The following is a 17,837-nucleotide window of genomic DNA, read 5'->3' as shown; positions in this document are numbered from 1 at the left end:
TTTGATTTGTAAAATATGAAGAATTTCATATTTAAGTTGAATTCCTGACCTGAACTGCAAGCAGTTTCCTCTCTACCCCCCAGCTGCTTAGAGCTGTCTTGCGGCAGGACTGGTATTTACTGTCTTGTTCTAATAAGTATGCAAGTAATTTTAAATTTCTCTGATTTTTAACTTGTGATGTTATTATTCTGTGCTGGTTTTTTTTTTTTTTTTTTTTTTTTTTTTTTTAGATTTTAGATTTCTTTCATGGCAAGGGCACTGTATGGACTGCTATTTTCACCTCCTCGCTCTTTCTTTGGCAAAATGTGGAAAACTACTCAAAAGGACCCCTGAGAACTTAAGAAAAAAAAAAATCACAAACCTCCTCAGCAATTTAGGTCTTTGGTTTCTGAGGAACCTTGGTGACTGATATGTATCAAGACCAACATTAAGTTCAATAGCTTTTTTTATTACCTAAAATGGACAAATCAGACCAGTTCAATTGTGACCATGATAGAAACACAAATATTTTACTCAAATAAATACTAACTAGCAGGGCTGAGACAAGGGTGAGATGAGTGAGACACGAGCCTTGGGCAACTAATATAAAAAATTCAAGATGAACAAAAAATCGAAAGTTTAAATAAATAAAGGATCAGTCATGGTGTCTTGCTGAGCCATGCAGGAGCTTTTAACAGAAGGAAAAATTCAATATTACTGTTCCTGTCTTTATCTAGAATTCTGATTTTTTGTTGACCTCACTTCCTTTCCCAGGTCTCAGTCCTGCTAACCAGAATGTCAGTGCTTAGGGTAAAGGGATGGCAGAGCCCCTTCTCCAACAAGAGTTTCAAGTCTAGTTACCACTACTAGGCAACCGACATCCATAATTTTGGCCCTGGTTTGGCAGTAGTTTCATTTAGAAGGTATTTCCCAATCCAAAATGTGGAAGAGTTGTTGTGAGTTTGGTAACTGAGTCTGAAGACATCCTGTTATGAAAATCCTTTGCAAGAAACATCTGTTCAGAAAACTCGGGCCTAGGTCAATTCATCAAAAGTTCCTCCGCCCACGGTAGTTTCCTCTGGCCCTTTCTTTGTTAGTCTTGGCAGGGGAGGCCCTGTGGGGCTTCTTCCGGTATTCCACCTTAGTCCATCCTCCTTCGCTCACTTTGCTTTCCTCTTCACTGGCTTTGGAGTCAGACTCAGGGTGCAAGGGCATTCCTGGGATGGTTCTGGGTACGCGGAGTTCACTTGGTTTTCTCTTGAAGTCAGGTGACTGGTAAAGACTAAGTGCTGACTGGGACAACCTGTAGAACTTTCCAGAATATCTTTCTCTTGAAGGAGTGGAATGCTGACTTTTCCCACTGTATCTTCCTCTAGGAGAAGAATTGAGGGATGAACTACCTCGGTCATATTTGTTCCTGTTTCTGTCTGAGTAGCGGCCCCTCTCTGTAGAGCTGTCAGTGTTGAGACTGGAGAAGCCACTGTCCCTGGAGTTGAGATGCAGAGAGGAGAAGTTTTTGGTCAGCCCATACTGAGTTGGGGAGGAGCTTCTGGACTGGTTGATAGGAGTAATCTGTTGATACTTAATGGGCCCCTGGGTCCGCCTCACAGCTGCAGCGTAGGAATCCTGGTTGTCAAAGTATGGGAAGAATGATGACCCCAGAATAGGATTGCTCTGGGAACACGGCAGAGAAGTGTTGGATGCAATCTGCCGCATCCTCAGAGTGTCTAACCAGTGGCAGTCAGCACCTGCAGGAGAAATGGAAATGAGCATCCTTTAAGGCACGCTGAAGCTGCATGTCTAACTCACAAGACTGCCTCAGGGGAACGCAAGGCTGTTTGGAACACTCTAAGCTTTACCATTCATAGAAATTCTAGACTAGTATAAGGGCATTTCCTATATTAGTACAAGAACTTTTTTCCCCCCCAATAAGGACATTGGCACTGAATATATGTCATGTGCTTGGCATTGTCCAATTCTTCTGCTGATTTCTCAGGTAAATACTAATAATCTTATTCTATAAATGAGGAAGCTTGAAAGGTCAGGTAACTTGCCCAAGTTCACTCATTCAATTACCCCAGGTCCTTCTGCATGTAAATCCCACCTTCTTCCTATGTAGTTGTGTTTTCACTTGTAGATACTGCTGTTTGTGCTTGGGTGTCAGGGGCATGTTTTATAAACTAAAGGCTTTTTGCCAACCTGGTGCTTTGAAACCCTCAAAGACCCAAAGGCAGATAAAAGCAGTAAAGTTCCAAAGGTGCAAACAGTCAGGTGTTTGGAAGGAAGACAGCGTATCTCCAGAGAACTGCCAGTAGGTCAGCAAGGAGGAGAGCTTTCAGTAATAAGAAATGAAGCTGTGTGTCAGGTAGGAAGAAGTGAGGGTAAAAGAAAAAGCCTAATTTGCAAGGAGCACTTAGTAAGCTGTATTTCAGTGGCCACACAAGTTCCTCTCATTGGGATCTCCTTGTCTTCCCAGGGCCTGAACTGTGCTGCCCACAGGCCAGAGTTCTGGGTGGTGCTCCCTGCCATATTTCCTCCCCTTCTCTGTCTCTGCATATGCTGATGGAACTTTCTGGAGGGGAGCGGCATGTGCTCACTTCTCTTTGCCTCCCTCTCTGCCTGGGCACAGATGATCAGCACTCTGGGGGTGAGGGACTTGTGCTGACACCAGTGGCCTGTGCATAGGAATCTTCAGTCAACCTTGATGCCTTCTTTTGTTGTGTCTTACCATAACAAAACATATATTTTTAAGTGTACAGTTCAGAAATGATGAGTATATTTACATTGTTGTCCACCAGATCTCTAGATGGTTTCTTCTTGCAACATGGAAATTCTGTGCCCACTAAACACCACTTCCTCCTTCCCCTCCTCCCTCTTCCCACCCCTTGGCATCTACCTTGACTTTGTTTCTATGTTTTTGTTTTTGTTTTTTTTTCCAAACCAGGGATTGAACCAGGGAAGTTTAACCACTGAGTCATATCTCCAGTCTTTTAAAAATATTTTATTTAGGGTCTCACTGAGTTGCTTATGGCCTCTCTAAATTGTTGAGGCTGGCTTTGAACTTGTGATCCTCCTGCCTCAGCCTCCCAAGCTGCTGGGATTACAGGCATGTGTCACCATGTTGGCTTGTTTCTATGGTTTTGATTATTCTAGAAACTTCATACACACAGAATCACATAGTGTCACAATGCCATCTTTCCCTCACCTTGACTTCTCTGAAAATTTAGCTTCCCATAGAGCCCTGATTTTGTTTGGTCTCCAGCCCCAGTAGCCACTTTCTGGCTTGGTTAGTCTAAGCCAGACATGCTGATGGTGGGAATGGATAAGCCAAAGCAGAATTGGTGAGGGGTAGTCTGCTGGAATCTTCTAGGAAAGCTTTCATCATTCCTTAATGTGAGAACAGGAGCAGGGACCTCACCCCTCATTTCCTTTGGGCACTGTCATATCTTCACATGACAATAAATACAAGAAGGTCTAGACTGAGAGTCAAGCCAACAGGGTGAGTATGATAGAGTGGAATGAAGGAAAGGGGGTTCCCTGACCTCAACATCACTGAACTGGTTCATCTTCCTGCCTGTGCCCCCTCTGGACTTCTTAAGGAAGACAAAACATTTTACTGTAATTTAAATCAGTGGCTGAGGGACTTCGGAATACCTCTGAATTACCTGCAGGGCTTCTTAAAATGTAGATTGCTGGTTCTACCCCCATATTTCTAATTCAGTAGGTTTGAGGCTGGGCCCTAAAGTCTGCATTTCTAACAAGTTCATGGGGGTGATCTGGATACCGTTGGTCTTCAGATCACCCTTTGACCATCCTCGAAGGAGGTCAGTGGAAACTGGGTTTCCTGCTACTTGCAGCTGAAAGAATCTTGGCTGATTGTTAGGAGGCTGAGGCAGGAGGGTTTCAAGTTCAAAGCCAGCCTCAGCAACGGTGAGGCACTAAGCAACTCAATGAGATTCTGTCTCTAAATGAAATACAAATAGTGCTGGGGATGTGGCTCAGTGGTTGAGTGCCCCTGAGTTCAATCCTCAGTATACCCCCTCTGCCCAAAAAAGAGATCTTAGCTGATTGGGTGGAATCCTTCGGGGCTTCATATCATATTGGATAAAGGGTTAAAAAGGAATACAGGGAGAATGGAAGGGAGGTGAACTGGCCCAAACTGGAGTAAGTCAAAGGGAAACCAATGTTGCAAACTCTCCAGCTGATATTGAGAGGGTAGAAATTCATCTGGAGCAACTCCAAATAAAAGTCAAGATAGAAGCGAAGATAGAAGGGCTCTCACTGACCATTCCTGCATACATCTTTAGAGAAAGAATAACTTACTGTCTTTTAAAAGATTTATATTTAAGAGAAATAGAGGGCACATTGGAAGTCTGCCCATTGCACTGTTCGGAGAAGGGTATCCCTGCCTCCATCCCTCAGGTCACAGCATGTTGCTGTGACTCTCTGCCATCTATCACCATCTCATACTGACCACTTGGTTCACTGGTCCATGGAGAATGCTTGGGAGAAAAAAATAGCACCCATAGGCTAGAGGTACCATAAGATCCCCCAGGGAATTTGGAATCAGGGCTGGTTGAGTTTCTATTGGGTGACTTTGAACAGGGTAGGATTTCAACTATGTAAAACTTTGAAGGTGATGGCAGACATTTTGTGTCCTGGAAGCATTATATTGGAAACCTGGGGAGGCTGAGGCAGGAGGATCACAGGTGTAGGGAAATAGAAAACCACTATGGAAGAGAAAAATACAGCAGAAATGTAGAAAGAAGGCCCCCATCCTGGTTTCACAGGGGTAGTAGGGATCAAAGCTATGAAGCCTGTAGAAGTAACACATGCGTTATAAACGTTAGTGATTATAGAAAAAAGTCCTTGAAGGTATGATAGTGGGCATGCCAGGCAGCACTCGTTGAATTAACAAATAGAAAATAACTTGGAGGGGGAAGCTGATGGGAATCCATGTCTATGGTGTAGAATAGTTGTTTGTAGAAACAGCACACCTAAAATATGTTTCCCAATGTGTTTGTAGACAAGACAACTTGATAAAAACTTAAACCCAATCAGCATGGTCAGAATGGCCTCGTTATCAGAACATAACCGAACCAACTATGTGGACAAAGGTGGATAGCTTTGGCATGCTGTCAGAAAATTTCTTGGTGGATAAAAGCAGGATTCTGGGCACATTGGTTAATGGACATTTAAGAATAGCTGGGCTGGGCATGGTGATATGCACTCATAATCCCAGCAGCTGGGGAGGCTGAGGCAGGAGGATCCCAGGTTCATAGCCAGCCTGAGCAATTTAGAGAGACCCTAAGCAACTTAGTGATACCCTGTCTCAAAATAAAAACAAAAAAAGGGCTGGAGATATGGGTCAGTGGTAAAGCACCTCTGGGTTCAATCCCCAGTACCAGAAAAAAATTAAAAAAAAAGAATATCCAGTCATCTTGGCAGGTTCACAGAGGCCCTGGCTTGTTTCCAGGCCACCAAAGAACCTTCTCACATAGCTCCACAGGCATATTCTCCCCTTAGGAAAACAATGCACTATTCAGAAAACGTGTATTTCTGGTTTGTTTGGCGGTTGTATTTCTCATGGTGAAGAGGGAACTCCATGGGGGTTTTGTCTACATCTGTCTGCAACGTGTTTGTTAGATTGTCCCAGTTCTGCAGTTACTAGTATTTCTGGATCTACAAAGCTGAGGATCAGAACCTCTTCCTCGAATCCCATCAAATAAAGACCAATTTGATAGCCAGTCAGCTAGCCTTCCTCTCTATTATTCTAAATTGTTTCTTTATATCATTTGTACTTATTATCACCACTATCCATCATTTGCATTTCAAGTTTTCCCAGTCTTCCTCTATTCTCTCTTCTTTCCTTCCTGGCCCTTGTGTGTTTTCACTCCATCCTTCCCTCATCATTCCCATGCTTTGATGTAGCAATGGTGTTCAGGACTCAAAAAAGTTGTCCTCGTGACAGCAATGGCTTTGTAGGAATGTTTGCTACACATGGAAAATTAAAATTCATATTGGTATAGACACTTTTTTTTTGTCCTTGGGATTGAACCCAGGGCACTTAACCACTGAGCCACATCCCCAACCCTTTTTTATACTTACTTAGAGACAGGGTCTCACTAAGTTGCTTAGGGCCTTGCTAAATTGCTGAGGCTGGCTTTGAACTTGCTATCTTCCTGCCTCAGTCTCTGGAGCCACTGAGACTACAGGTGTGTGCCCACTGCACATAGTTTAGACACACTTTTGGAAACTAACCTTGCAAACACATTTTTATTTGCCAATGCAATGAAATCATAAATATTTATCTTTTATCATAGGTATTTAAATATTGAAATTTATTATAATATGCTCATTTATGTCTATAAATACAACTCTCCATACAATCTGTTTATAAAACCAATATTATAAAAGTATAAGAAGGTAGCATTATATTGAAAACCTGAGTCCATACATCGATTGGCCCTTACCTCTGCTATGAGAATTTTGTAACTTTCTGAAATCCAGCACACATGTGTTATGAGCATATGAACTTACTTGAGTTGGACCTGCTGCCAGGATTGCCCTCTGTGTTGGGGAGTGCGGTCTGGATGGAGAGCTGGACAGCTTTCACCTCATCCTGAGGCTTGGTTCTGCTCCACTGAATCGAATGGACATGTTTTGTGCTTTTTGGAGTTCTCACATCATTCTGATTAAAAAAAAAAAATAGAAAAAGAAAAAGAAAGAAACCTGTGAGCAAACATATATTTAAAAATGGGAAGAAAAGAAACCTGGGTTGTTATGTCACTTCAGTTTCATACCTTAAAACACTTGTCTTAAGTAAACTATTTGAATAGTTTGCCTAAATATGCTAAATTGATTAAGAGGAAAATTTCAACTACGTTATTCCTTAGTGGATTATAGCACTTTCTTCTTCTCCTTCTTCCCTCCCTCCCTTCTCCCTTCCCCCTTTCTTTCTTTCTTCCTTTCTGTGCTATAATTGAATCCAAGGTCTTAGAAATTCTAAGCATGTGTTCTTTTTTTTCTTTTTTTTAAAATATTTATTTCTTTTAGTTATTGGCGGACACAACATCTTTGTTTGTATGTGGTGCTGAGGATCGAACCTGGGCCGCACGCATGCCAGGCGAGCGCGCTACCGCTTGAGCCACATCCCCAGCCCCTAAGCATGTGTTCTTAATGCATTTTATTTCTTAAATAAAATAATTTTATTTCTTAATGGAGTATAACAAATTCATCAGTAGATTCCAGTAGTAGTTACATTTGTGATTATCTTCTCTCATAATGTGTATGTGACATTTGGCCAATCTCCACTTACCTCTTTGATAAGAAATGAAAAATAATTTCCTTCTGTTTTTAGTACTTAAAAAGAGATCTTTTATTGAAGAAATGAACATTTAACACCCTTTTGGTCAAGCCAGCCTTTGGTCACAGAGAATTTGGGTGCATGTGGGGAGCTCGATGGAACTAGGCCCCATAGGAAGAGCCAAAGGTAACAGGTGCCAAGTGAGATGGGTCAAGAGTAAGAAATCAGGATCAGAAAAAGGAGAGGATACCAGATCAAGGCATGGCCCATTTCTGTTCTGAAATCTCCCTCATCAACAGGCTTCCCAAATCCATGCAGATTAAAGGGTTAAAATTCTGGGGATTTAAGTCAATGGTAAAGCTCTTGTCTAGCCCTAAGCTAGATCCCCAGCATCCCAAAACAAAACACAGCAACAATGACAACAAAGTCTCCAAGATTCAGTACAGTTACAAAACTCAGAAGTGAAAAGCACAGACACAAGTGGCTTATCATTATGGAGTTTAAAAGGGGAGGTGCAGGAGGAAGAGCAAGGGGAGTGAGGGGGAAGCAGCAAGGAACAGGTGGAGGTGTGTGCAGAAACACCTACAGCAGGCAGTGAAATCTGGCTGCTCCAACCATCTGCTTACTAAGAAGAGGGTTTTTTTTTCTGGGTAGTGAGGACCTATTAACAGGTACCAAAGGGTCTAGATGACAAGATCAAGACCAACTAACCTCCTTTGATTGAGTTTTGTGCCCTGCAAGCTATATTTTGAAAGCTCATGTTACTTCTCAGGTGCAGCATACCTGCAAACCTGTGCAGGTAAGGTTCATCACTGCCAGCAGTTCAGGCTCGGAGTGGGCTGGCCAGAGTTGAATCTCTAATACAGAAGAGCTACCAGGCTAGCTCAGGAAACCCTCTCAAAGCACAGTTTATAAAGTCCAATTTAAAGTCGACTTTAAGAAGCTAACAAGAGGGGAAAGTGTTTTTCTGGTCAGCAGATGCTGATGTGACCCCCACAGCTCTGTCACTGAGTACCTCGAGCCTCAGGACTGCCCTTCATCTCTCTGATCAACTTTCTCTATCTGAAAAATGGAGACAAGGATAATTATCTCTCAGTATTTACTTGAGGTTGGTGAGACACAGCAGGTGTCTGCATTTCTTATGGTGATTGGTTCCTGATAAATCTTTAAGAAAGTGCATGTCCTATGGATGATAGATGTATGCTGATATCTTTATGTGTCCCCAGATTCTGATTATAACTGCACAATCCACCTGGCTCTGTGTAGGGTTCCACTAATTTGTAAGGACAGTATCCTACTAGCCGTGAAGATGTTGTACATTTCCGAACATTTATTGAGCCCAGCCCAGTGGTACATGCCTATAATTTCAGCACTTGGGAGGCTGAGGCAGGAAGATTGTGAGTTCAAAGCTAGCCTCAGCAATGGTGAGGCACTAAGCAACTCAGTGAGACCCTGTCTCTAAATAAAATACAAAAAAGGGCTGGGGATATGGCTCAGTGGTTAAGTGCCCCTGAGTTCAATCCCTAGTACGAAAAACAAAAAAGTCTAGTTTCAATACATTTATTAACACATATTATATTTATTTATTTTAATTTTTTCAAGTTATAAATGGACACAATACCTTTCTTTAAATTTATTTTTATGTTGTGCTGAAGATTGAACCCAGTGTCTCACACATGCTAGGCAAGCGCTCCACCCCTGAGCCACAACCTCAGCCCTGAACATAGATTATTAAAACATGTTTATAGAGAGATCATTTTCTGTTAGTGTAATTTTTTTAAAAAATCAGTAAAATACATGAACTCTATTTGCTTACATTTTGAGTACAAAGTATTGTTAACTATATACACAGTATTTTAAAGAAGATCTTAAAAACATAATTAGGTTCTTTCTCTCTATAGCTTAAAATGTCCACTGACTTCCCACTGTGCTTAAAGTGAATACAGGCTCCTTCCTGAACCTCCTTGCTGAGCTGGTATGGCTACCTGGCTAGCTTTGTCATGGACTCTGTTCCTTAGAGTTCAACTTGCTGTTCCAGTTCCACTTCCTGTCTCCTCCTGGAGGAGAGCTCTTCTCTCCAATCCAACACCCCAAGTTATTTCCCATCTTCTACCTCTCATTCTTTGTTGCTTAGAATATAAGTCTGAAGAGAGTACAGACCTCATCTATCCTAATTATAGAACAGTGCAGGCCAGCAGGTACTAAATGTTATGAATTTTAATTTCAACAGCAATTTTTTCTAAAAGAATCCATTTTTCTATATGAAAATTTATGGAGTCTGTTCATTTTTCTTTCTTTTCTTTTTTGGTACTGGGGATTGAACCCAGGGGTGCTTAACCACTGAGCACATCCCACAGCTCTGTTTTAATATTTTTTATTTAGAGACAGGGTTTTGCTGAGTTACGTAGGGCCTCGCTAAGTTGCTGAGGCTGGCTTTGAACTCGTGATCCTCCTGTCTCAGCCTCCTGAGCTGCTGGGATTACAGACATGCACCACTGCACCCAACTGTTCATCTGTTTTTGATAAATGCACTCTCTTCCCAGGTGGAGTGGGAATTGTCTTTTGAAGAATCACTGATCTTCTCACCCTAAACTCTTAGTTCCAAGAAGGCCAAAATCTGTCTCAGTCCCTCTTTGGCATTTCTCATTCCTAACTTACTACATTCAGTCAAAGAATAAATGGGTGAAGGGTTCCCCAACCTCTATCTAGGTACTTTATCCTGTTCTCTTTTCTTCCCAACACTTCGTTAGAGAAGTTACATTAATCTCCATAATTGTGCTGGTTAAATCATGTGTCTTCCAGTAAGCGAGGTGCACTCAGAGAGACCTGATGAATCCTCACCTACTACCTGATGGTGGAGGACCAGCCTTCCTCCCCAGGAGCTTACCTCATATGTGACAGTGCACTCCACGGTCAGGTTTTTCACAATTCCTACAATCCACTTCTCCATTACAAATGGTGGCTGGAAAACAAAAGTCAGGGTAAAATGGTACCGCAATACAACTTGCTCGGCTATAGTGTGTTTCTTTGAGGCCAGTTGTGCCATACACAGTTGGAAGATAGGGATATAGTATCAGATTAACATAGAAGTCATTTTGGTTCAAAACACACTAATGTTCTGGGTTTTTTTTTTTTTTTAATAAAACATCCTTTCACACATTTGTAAACAGCTAGTCCTGTTTCCCACAGTCTCCTCTTTTGTGATATAACATTCACTATCACTCAGTCCTATTATTAGCTGTTCATTCATGCTCATGTTTGAAGCATCAGCAGAAAGCTTTCTCAAAATTAAGAGAGAGCCATAATAATATGAGAAGACCAGGAAGTGTCTTCCTTGGGCAGTAGCTGGTACAGAGGTACCGACAATCCCTGAGCATCCCCTCTGTCAGGTTATCCTGCAAAGCTATGCGTACAAATAAAGACACCATGGCTGCGTGGGGATAGGAAAGACAGTGGAATGAGATGGACATAATTACCTTAAGTATATGTATGAAAACACAAATGGTGTGACTCTACTTTGTATACAACCAGAGACATGAAAAATTGTGCTCTAGTTGTGGAATATAAATTGAATTGCATTTTGCTGTCATATATAACAAATTAGGATAAATAAAATTTAATAAAAAACAACAAAGGATTAGAGAAGAAGCCTGTACCTTGGATCCTATGTTAATTTTGATTAAAATAATCCTTATAGAAGTGAGTTGCCTTCTGCTCCCATTCTGTTGTCCCTCCAGGTTTAAAGCTACAAAACAATGACTGCCTGAGTTGGGTACAGAAATGTGCTTGATAATTGCTCACGCTGGCCTCAAACTTGCAATATCTACCTGAGCCTCCCAAGTAGCTGGGACTATAGGCCTGTGCTACTGAGTCTGTGTTTTTTTTTTTTAATTAGGATTATTTTTACTTCTGTTGGTGTTAAAATGTTGTACACATTTTGAATGGTCTGCCCAATCTTATTTTTCCTATGAGCCTTGTCAATATTGGTATGCGATGTTGCATATATGGTAGTATAACCGAAACATCTGTATTCAGTTTTATGAAAAAGCATCTATACTTCCTGTCTTCAAGAAACATCAAAATAATATGCCCCTACAGCATCAAAAAAGTTAAAATTAAATCATAACCTTGACAGATAAATAATGCCACTGAAGTACCTTCCAGTTATGCAAAGGAATCCAACAACGAACATTAAGTCAGTGTGCTTGATGATGAGTCTGCTCCTATATTAAAAGGACTTGGGTGTTTAGCAATCTCATGCCTGTGTAGAACAGGAGAACGCATTTACAAGTCTAGTGCTGTGGCTCTGAACACTCATTTTTCTGTTCTACTTGTGTTTTTGTACCCTGGTTTTCTGTGACAAGTCCCATTTGCTTCCCTGAAAACAAATACACAGTCACTGGTGTCCTGGAGTTAACGGTTACTAGAGGCTCGGGCAATTGTCCCACTGTTCTTTGCCTGAAGTTGTTGCCCTTCTACAATTAAAGTGTCACGTGTATGTTTTTCAGTATGGTTGGGACGGAATGGAATTGTTTTCCATTCTGAGGAGCCAGCGAAGCACTTCTGCAAGTCTCTCTTCTGTGTTTCTATGGCTTACTTCATACCACTTTGGAATGGTAACATGTTCTCAGTACTTCAGGAATTCCTAGGTGCAGGGCTGGGGACATAGCTCAGTTGGTAGAGTGTTTTCCTTGCATGCACAAGGCCCTGGGTTCAATCCCCAGCAACACACACACAAAATAAATTCCTTCCTTAATGGCAAGGAAGCCATTAAGACTTTAAAGTGTCCCTCAGAAATAGCCTCATCTCAGTCCTTCAAGAAAAGTCTTCCTCCTGACAAGTTTTCTGAAGTTTAAAAGAATCCCAATTGAAGTAAATATTTTCATCAATAACATTTTCTTTCTTTTAATAATGATAGAGTAAGCATAAAGAAATGTAAAAGGAAATTTAAAAAATTAAACGATTCTTTTTTTTTTACAGTGCTTTTTTAGTTCACACAGCATAAGTGGAATTTTAACAAAAAACTATTATAGTCTCAATCTGCTAAATAAAATGTGCCTTTCAAGAGCCAGCTTGAGGCTGAGCTGATGTGAGCATCGACATGCACAAAAGCTCACTGCTGGGTATTTTAATGTCTTTGTTTGATATCTGTGAATTCAAAAAAGCTTTTAAGCTGTAAATAGAACCTTACCTTTGTCATCTTCAAAATCTCTGCATCAGGTAGGTTAGTGTTGAATGTCACATCTTTTATGTAGGTTATTGCAATTTCATCCCCATCCATCTCCATATACATTTTCCACTTACAATCCTGGAATTAAAAAGCAAAATTACAGAATTGAGAAAGTGAAACAATTTTTTTTTTTAGTCTCTATGTTTTATAACACACCAAGTAGTCTAAATAAATTATTATGGGAGGAGTGGTTGGTTTTTTTTTTAATCCTTTTTCAATATGAGGATGTGAAATTAGATCCCTTTGTATATCTAAATAATCCCCAGTTAGTGCAGCCTTGAGACATGATTTATCAGTTCAAGTGTTCTATTTAGGTGTTGCAAACCCCAAACGCTAATGGGGCCAAGCAGCTAATAAAAATAAGTGAGGCCAGGCAGTTTCATTAGAGTCTCAAAGTGTACCCTTTCAAAATAGATCCATTTATTTTAATTTTTTTCCCATATTTCCACTAGTACATTATAGTTAGACATAATAGTGGGATCTGTTGTTACATATTTGTACATGTACATAATATAACAATATAATTTGGCCAATACCAAACCTCAGTATTTCCCCGCGCCCTCCTTTCCACCTCCACCTGGCTCTTCACCTCTACAGATCTTATGAGCCTCCCCCCACCCCATTAACCTACCTTTTTCTTTTCTCTCTCTAGCTTAGACCCATTTGATTTACACATTAAACATAGGAATATTTTCTTATTGCCACAAAGAAATATGATTTTCCTCCATATGGCCCTTTTGGTCTACCTTTAATTTTCCCAGTATTGATAATGACATGGGTTCAAGAAATAGCTCACTTTTCTCTTAACAGGGAGGAAAACATACTGCCAATGTGATGCATGTGGGAACTGACAACTGGGGAGCAGGGTGGAGAGTTAGGGACTCTGGGAGCTGAAGAGCAGTTGCCCTAAAGGCACAGCCACTACAGCTTCTGCTGATTGTTCCCAAGTGGGAACAGGAGTCCAGTTTTGTTAGGCCCTTAAATGTTTTATGACAATCTTGGAAATCTGGGTTCTTATGTAAAACTTAATTTTTAAGTGATGCTATGTCAATTAAATTTTCAATAATGTAGTGAATGTGACAAAAAAGCATTTTATATTATTGACCACCAGGGGAATACAAATTAAAACACAATGAGGTACCACCACCACTACCACCACCAGAATGGCCAAGGTCAATAACATCAAACAATGACAAGGATTTGGAGCCATTGGAATGCTCATACATCACTGGTAGGAATATAAATGGTGTAAAATCACCCAATAAATTGAAGTTTGGGCAATTTGTTATAAAACTAAATACATACCTATTTTATGGCCAGGAATTCTGCTTCTAGGAGGTATTTACCCAAGATAAATGAAAAAGACTTAGATCTAAGTGTGTTCTTAATAGCTTTATCCCAATAGACAAAGAACTGGAAGTAGGCTAACTGTCCATCAAAAGGAGAATGGATAAACTGTGGTATACTCATGGAATGGATTACTCCTTAGTGATACACAGGAGCAAATTACTGAGGTATGCAACATGGATACATCTCAAAGTATTACATAAAATATACTCAAGTATTGCACAAAAGAGAACATATTAAGGACTCCATTTATATTACATTCTGAACAAAATTAATCTATGATGGAAATCAGAAGATGGTTGCCTCTGCCAATGAAGAGTAACTGGGATGGGTATGAGAAAACTCCCCGGGCTGGTTGCGCTCTGTTAATGCATGTTAGGGTTACGCTGGAGGAGGCACTGGTCAAAACTCAATGAATGTGACCTTGAGATGTGTGCACTTCTTATTGAATTCTGGCATACTGAAGTACTTAGGAGGAAATGTACTGATGTCTGCAAATGACTTTGAAAGGAATTTAAAAAATAAGGATTGTTAGATAGCTAGGTAAGCATAGTGACATGATAAGGACTGAATTTGGGATGCATATAGGAGGGTTCACTATAAAATTCTTTTAGCTTTGCTCTATGAAGAATTTAGTAATAAAAATGTTGGAAGGTAAACATTGTATGCAATCCAAAGGAAATATTAACCTGTGTCTTTGTACCAAATTTGACCCCTGGACTGTGAATTCACATCTCTTTTACAATTTTTTTTTTTTTAAATGAAGGATTCTGAGAGATTAAGGAAAATGGACCAAGCACTTCACATACTGAAACTAGAAAACACTCCTAAGAGTGGGCCTGGGATGTTTCTTAGAGCAAGCTCAGACACAATTCTCATGGAAGAGGATCAACAAAGAGGTTGTTGAAAACCTGTTGGCTCAAACAGAAGCTGGGGGAGGCTGATGTTTTGGGGGAGGCTCTGGACCAATTGCACAAGTGGGGCTTACGTCTGAGGGGACGGATCCTTTTTGCCCAGCCACATTCACAAGATGGAGAGCCAATTAGTGAAAGAAAAGGTTAGTTCAGTAAAATAAAAACCCAGCTCTAGTCTTACAGAAGTCAAATTAGTGGCTGAGAATTGACAAATCTCTCAATACTTCTTTGTTGTGGAGCCACTGCTACCCAGGCAACGTGGACCCTGAGATAACTGGGCAGGATAATGACTGTTTGGTGTCACGACTGCTCTTCTCTGAAATGGAGAGGGCCTCCTCCAAGCAGGGCTGGAATAAAAGGTCTTAAGTTTACTTAGTTCTGTTTCTTTATCCTGTCAAGTTTGGGAATTACATTAGACAAAAGCACAGTCTAAAGACTTTGAACTGTGTGTAATGCCCGGGCTCCTGACAGGCTCCTAACCCTGGTGCTCTTCCTTGACCTCATACTCCAAATCAGAGCCCCCTGGCGTGCTGTCTGAGGGGCGCCATGTTAAGAGGGGCTGGTGGGAGGATCCTCACATTTGGAGGGCTTACTATGCTCTGTGTATATTGCTGGGTACTTACATCATGCTAGTTTATTTGGCATTCATGAGAACCCTCAAGTCAGGCCTATTTCCCCTTTGAATGATGAGAAAAATGAGGCTCAGACAAATTGAGAAACTTCCCTGGGTTTCTTGGCCAGTAAATGGTGGAGGTGGGATTAGGGCAGCCAAGGCCACCTGACTCCAAAGTTGGAGAAGACCCTAATGGAGAAGGGCAATCAGAAGGGGTGGGGGGCAGGACTCAATGAGTGGTTTTGCCAGACTTCAAGGGAGGAGCCATTCACAACAGACAGGAGGGAGAAGGAGCTGAGAAGATTTTGCTGATAAAACAACAACAACAAAAACCCAGAAGGCCAGCAGCGGCTTCCCTGTTCTCCAAGCCAACTCAGAGGGACACCGATCCAAATAAGAGGGTTATAGATCTTTTATTTATTTATTTATTTAAACTTTTTTTTTTTTTAAAGTTGTTGATGGACCTTTATTTTATGTATTTGTATGTGGTGCTTAGGATCTAACCCAGTGCCTCACACATGCTAGGCAAGCACTATACCACTGAGCCACAACCCCAGCCAGATCTTTTATTTTTTTAAACTCTCTTTTCCTCTTATTTGAAAGAAAGCCTTTTAACTGAAACATAAGGTAGTTATAGAAGCAATAAAACTGTCATCAAGGAAGGTATAAGACAGGGGGGCATTATCCATTTCATTAAAAAGTAGGTAACGTTGGGGCTGGGGATGTGGCTCAAGCGGTAGTGTGCTCGCCTGGTGAGCGTGGGGCGCTGGGTTTGATCCTCGGCACCACATTAAATAAATAAATAAATAAAATAAAGATGTTGTGTACACTGAAAACTCAAAAAAAAAAAAACAAATATTAAAAAATTCTCTCTCTCTCTAAAAAAAAAAAAAAGTAGGTATCGCTTATTAGAAAGCTGAGTAAAAGGGACTACATAGCTTTCACCTAAAGCACTGACTTAACATGCCAAAGCCTTGACATATTCCTAAGAATTTCCAGGTGTCCTCAACACTTAGCTTAGAAAAGTAATCCACAAATGAAGCAACAGAATTCCTTAAATTTTTCTCAGTTTCAAATTAACCTCAGGTATCCTTGGCATTTTGGCCACCTGGTGAGTCATAAATTGTCAGTGAGGATTGTCCACAGGTTACTACTAAATTCCAAGTTCTTGACCAACTCATCCCTGAGAAACTGTCAAAACAAGATGAATTAAATCACCAACAATGTCACTAAAAGTCATAGTTCCACATGTTTATGAGCCTAATGCAGGATTTTACTTGCACAGTTGCTTATTAGTCATGATAGAGGCCTGGTAGCCTGGTGGGCTCTGAAATAAAAAATATGCACTTCTACCAGGGTGAGCTGGTGTTGATTTTGGCTTGATATGAGTGAAAAACATGGGTTTTTTTTTTTGAATGGGAGATTTTCAAGGGTAACTTTGGCCATCTGTGAACAACTCTCTATCCCGACAGGCACAAATCAAAAGCAGACAGCTCCGGATTCTGAGAGAGCCCACGGGGTCCCTGAAGGATTCCTTTTCCCAAACCACCTCATCCCTGAAAGTCTGAAATGTCTGTCTTATTCACCCAATTGGATTAAGACATTGAGTATTCCTATTAAAATGGGAACAATCTGGGAAAAGATGATATATTAAGGCCTTATTGTGGGAACATGGAGGGCAAGGTAGAAGACCACAGGTTTGAAGCTCCTTTATCTGGGTTCAACTCCTAGTTTTCCCCCCTTAGCCATAATGAACTTATATAACTATTCTGAATCTCAGTATTTTTTATTATTCACAAGTGGGTTGTTGTATTGGGTGATGATTTAATGAAATAATATAAATGCAGTACCTAGCATTGTGTCACAGCCAAATTAGGAACTCAAAAAGGAGTAATTATTATTGTTTCCAGTATGGTCATCAACATAGCTCCAATTAGCTCACTAGACTAGCCAGCCTGTCACCAAGCAATGATGTAAGAGAATGAGACAAAGAGCAAAGGAGCGTTGGTGGGCAGAATAGTGTAAAGGGTCGTCTATACTAAGGATCATGCCAGAGTAGGCAGGCTGGGTTCGAGTATCTTACTTGGGCAGGAGTCTGAATAATCCTGACACCAGGGAATGACCAGTGTTGTAGAAAAGAGGTGTAGCTAAGTGGCAACGTAAGAGTGACTTGTTTTAGGAAATAAATAGAAATACATTTTTCTCCTTACATAGATGGGTCCTATAACACCAATTCTGCCCTTCTCTGCTTTAGCAGTCCTCATCAGACCATCAGATGTCTGGAGGTACAGTGGCTATTCAACGTGATTGACAGCCAGAGTCTTAGTCAAAGAAGTTGAAGCACAGAGAGATGAGATAATCACACAGGTAGCAAACGGTGGGTTGAGGTCAACCTAATGCAGTTTCCTGGTGCCATGAAGAGCAGGTTTCCTGTGCTAGTTAGCTTTC

General features: G+C 40.8%; 1 protein-coding gene across 4 annotated transcripts in view; it reads right to left on the bottom strand.

Annotated features, from left to right (window-relative positions):
• Nucleotides 1–427: 427 nt before the first annotated feature.
• The window catches only part of Map3k20 (mitogen-activated protein kinase kinase kinase 20), a 172,541-nt gene continuing 155,131 nt past the window's right edge, over nt 428–17,837 (bottom strand). For all 4 annotated transcript variants that reach the window (XM_048812504.1, XM_048812505.1, XM_048812503.1 and 1 more), the window contains 4 exons: nt 12,477–12,593; nt 10,173–10,247; nt 6,520–6,670; nt 428–1,727 (listed from right to left, as the gene is read on the bottom strand). In XM_048812504.1, the coding sequence (XP_048668461.1) occupies nt 1,027–1,727; nt 6,520–6,670; nt 10,173–10,247; nt 12,477–12,593 (1,044 nt within the window). In that variant the 3' untranslated portion in view covers nt 428–1,026. The remainder of the gene's footprint in view (nt 1,728–6,519; nt 6,671–10,172; nt 10,248–12,476; nt 12,594–17,837) is intronic.

This window comes from Marmota marmota, unplaced genomic scaffold (assembly GCF_001458135.2).
Source record: "Marmota marmota marmota unplaced genomic scaffold, marMar, whole genome shotgun sequence".
Classification (NCBI taxonomy): Eukaryota; Metazoa; Chordata; class Mammalia; order Rodentia; family Sciuridae; genus Marmota; species Marmota marmota.
This window is presented reverse-complemented; position numbering and strand designations above follow the sequence as displayed.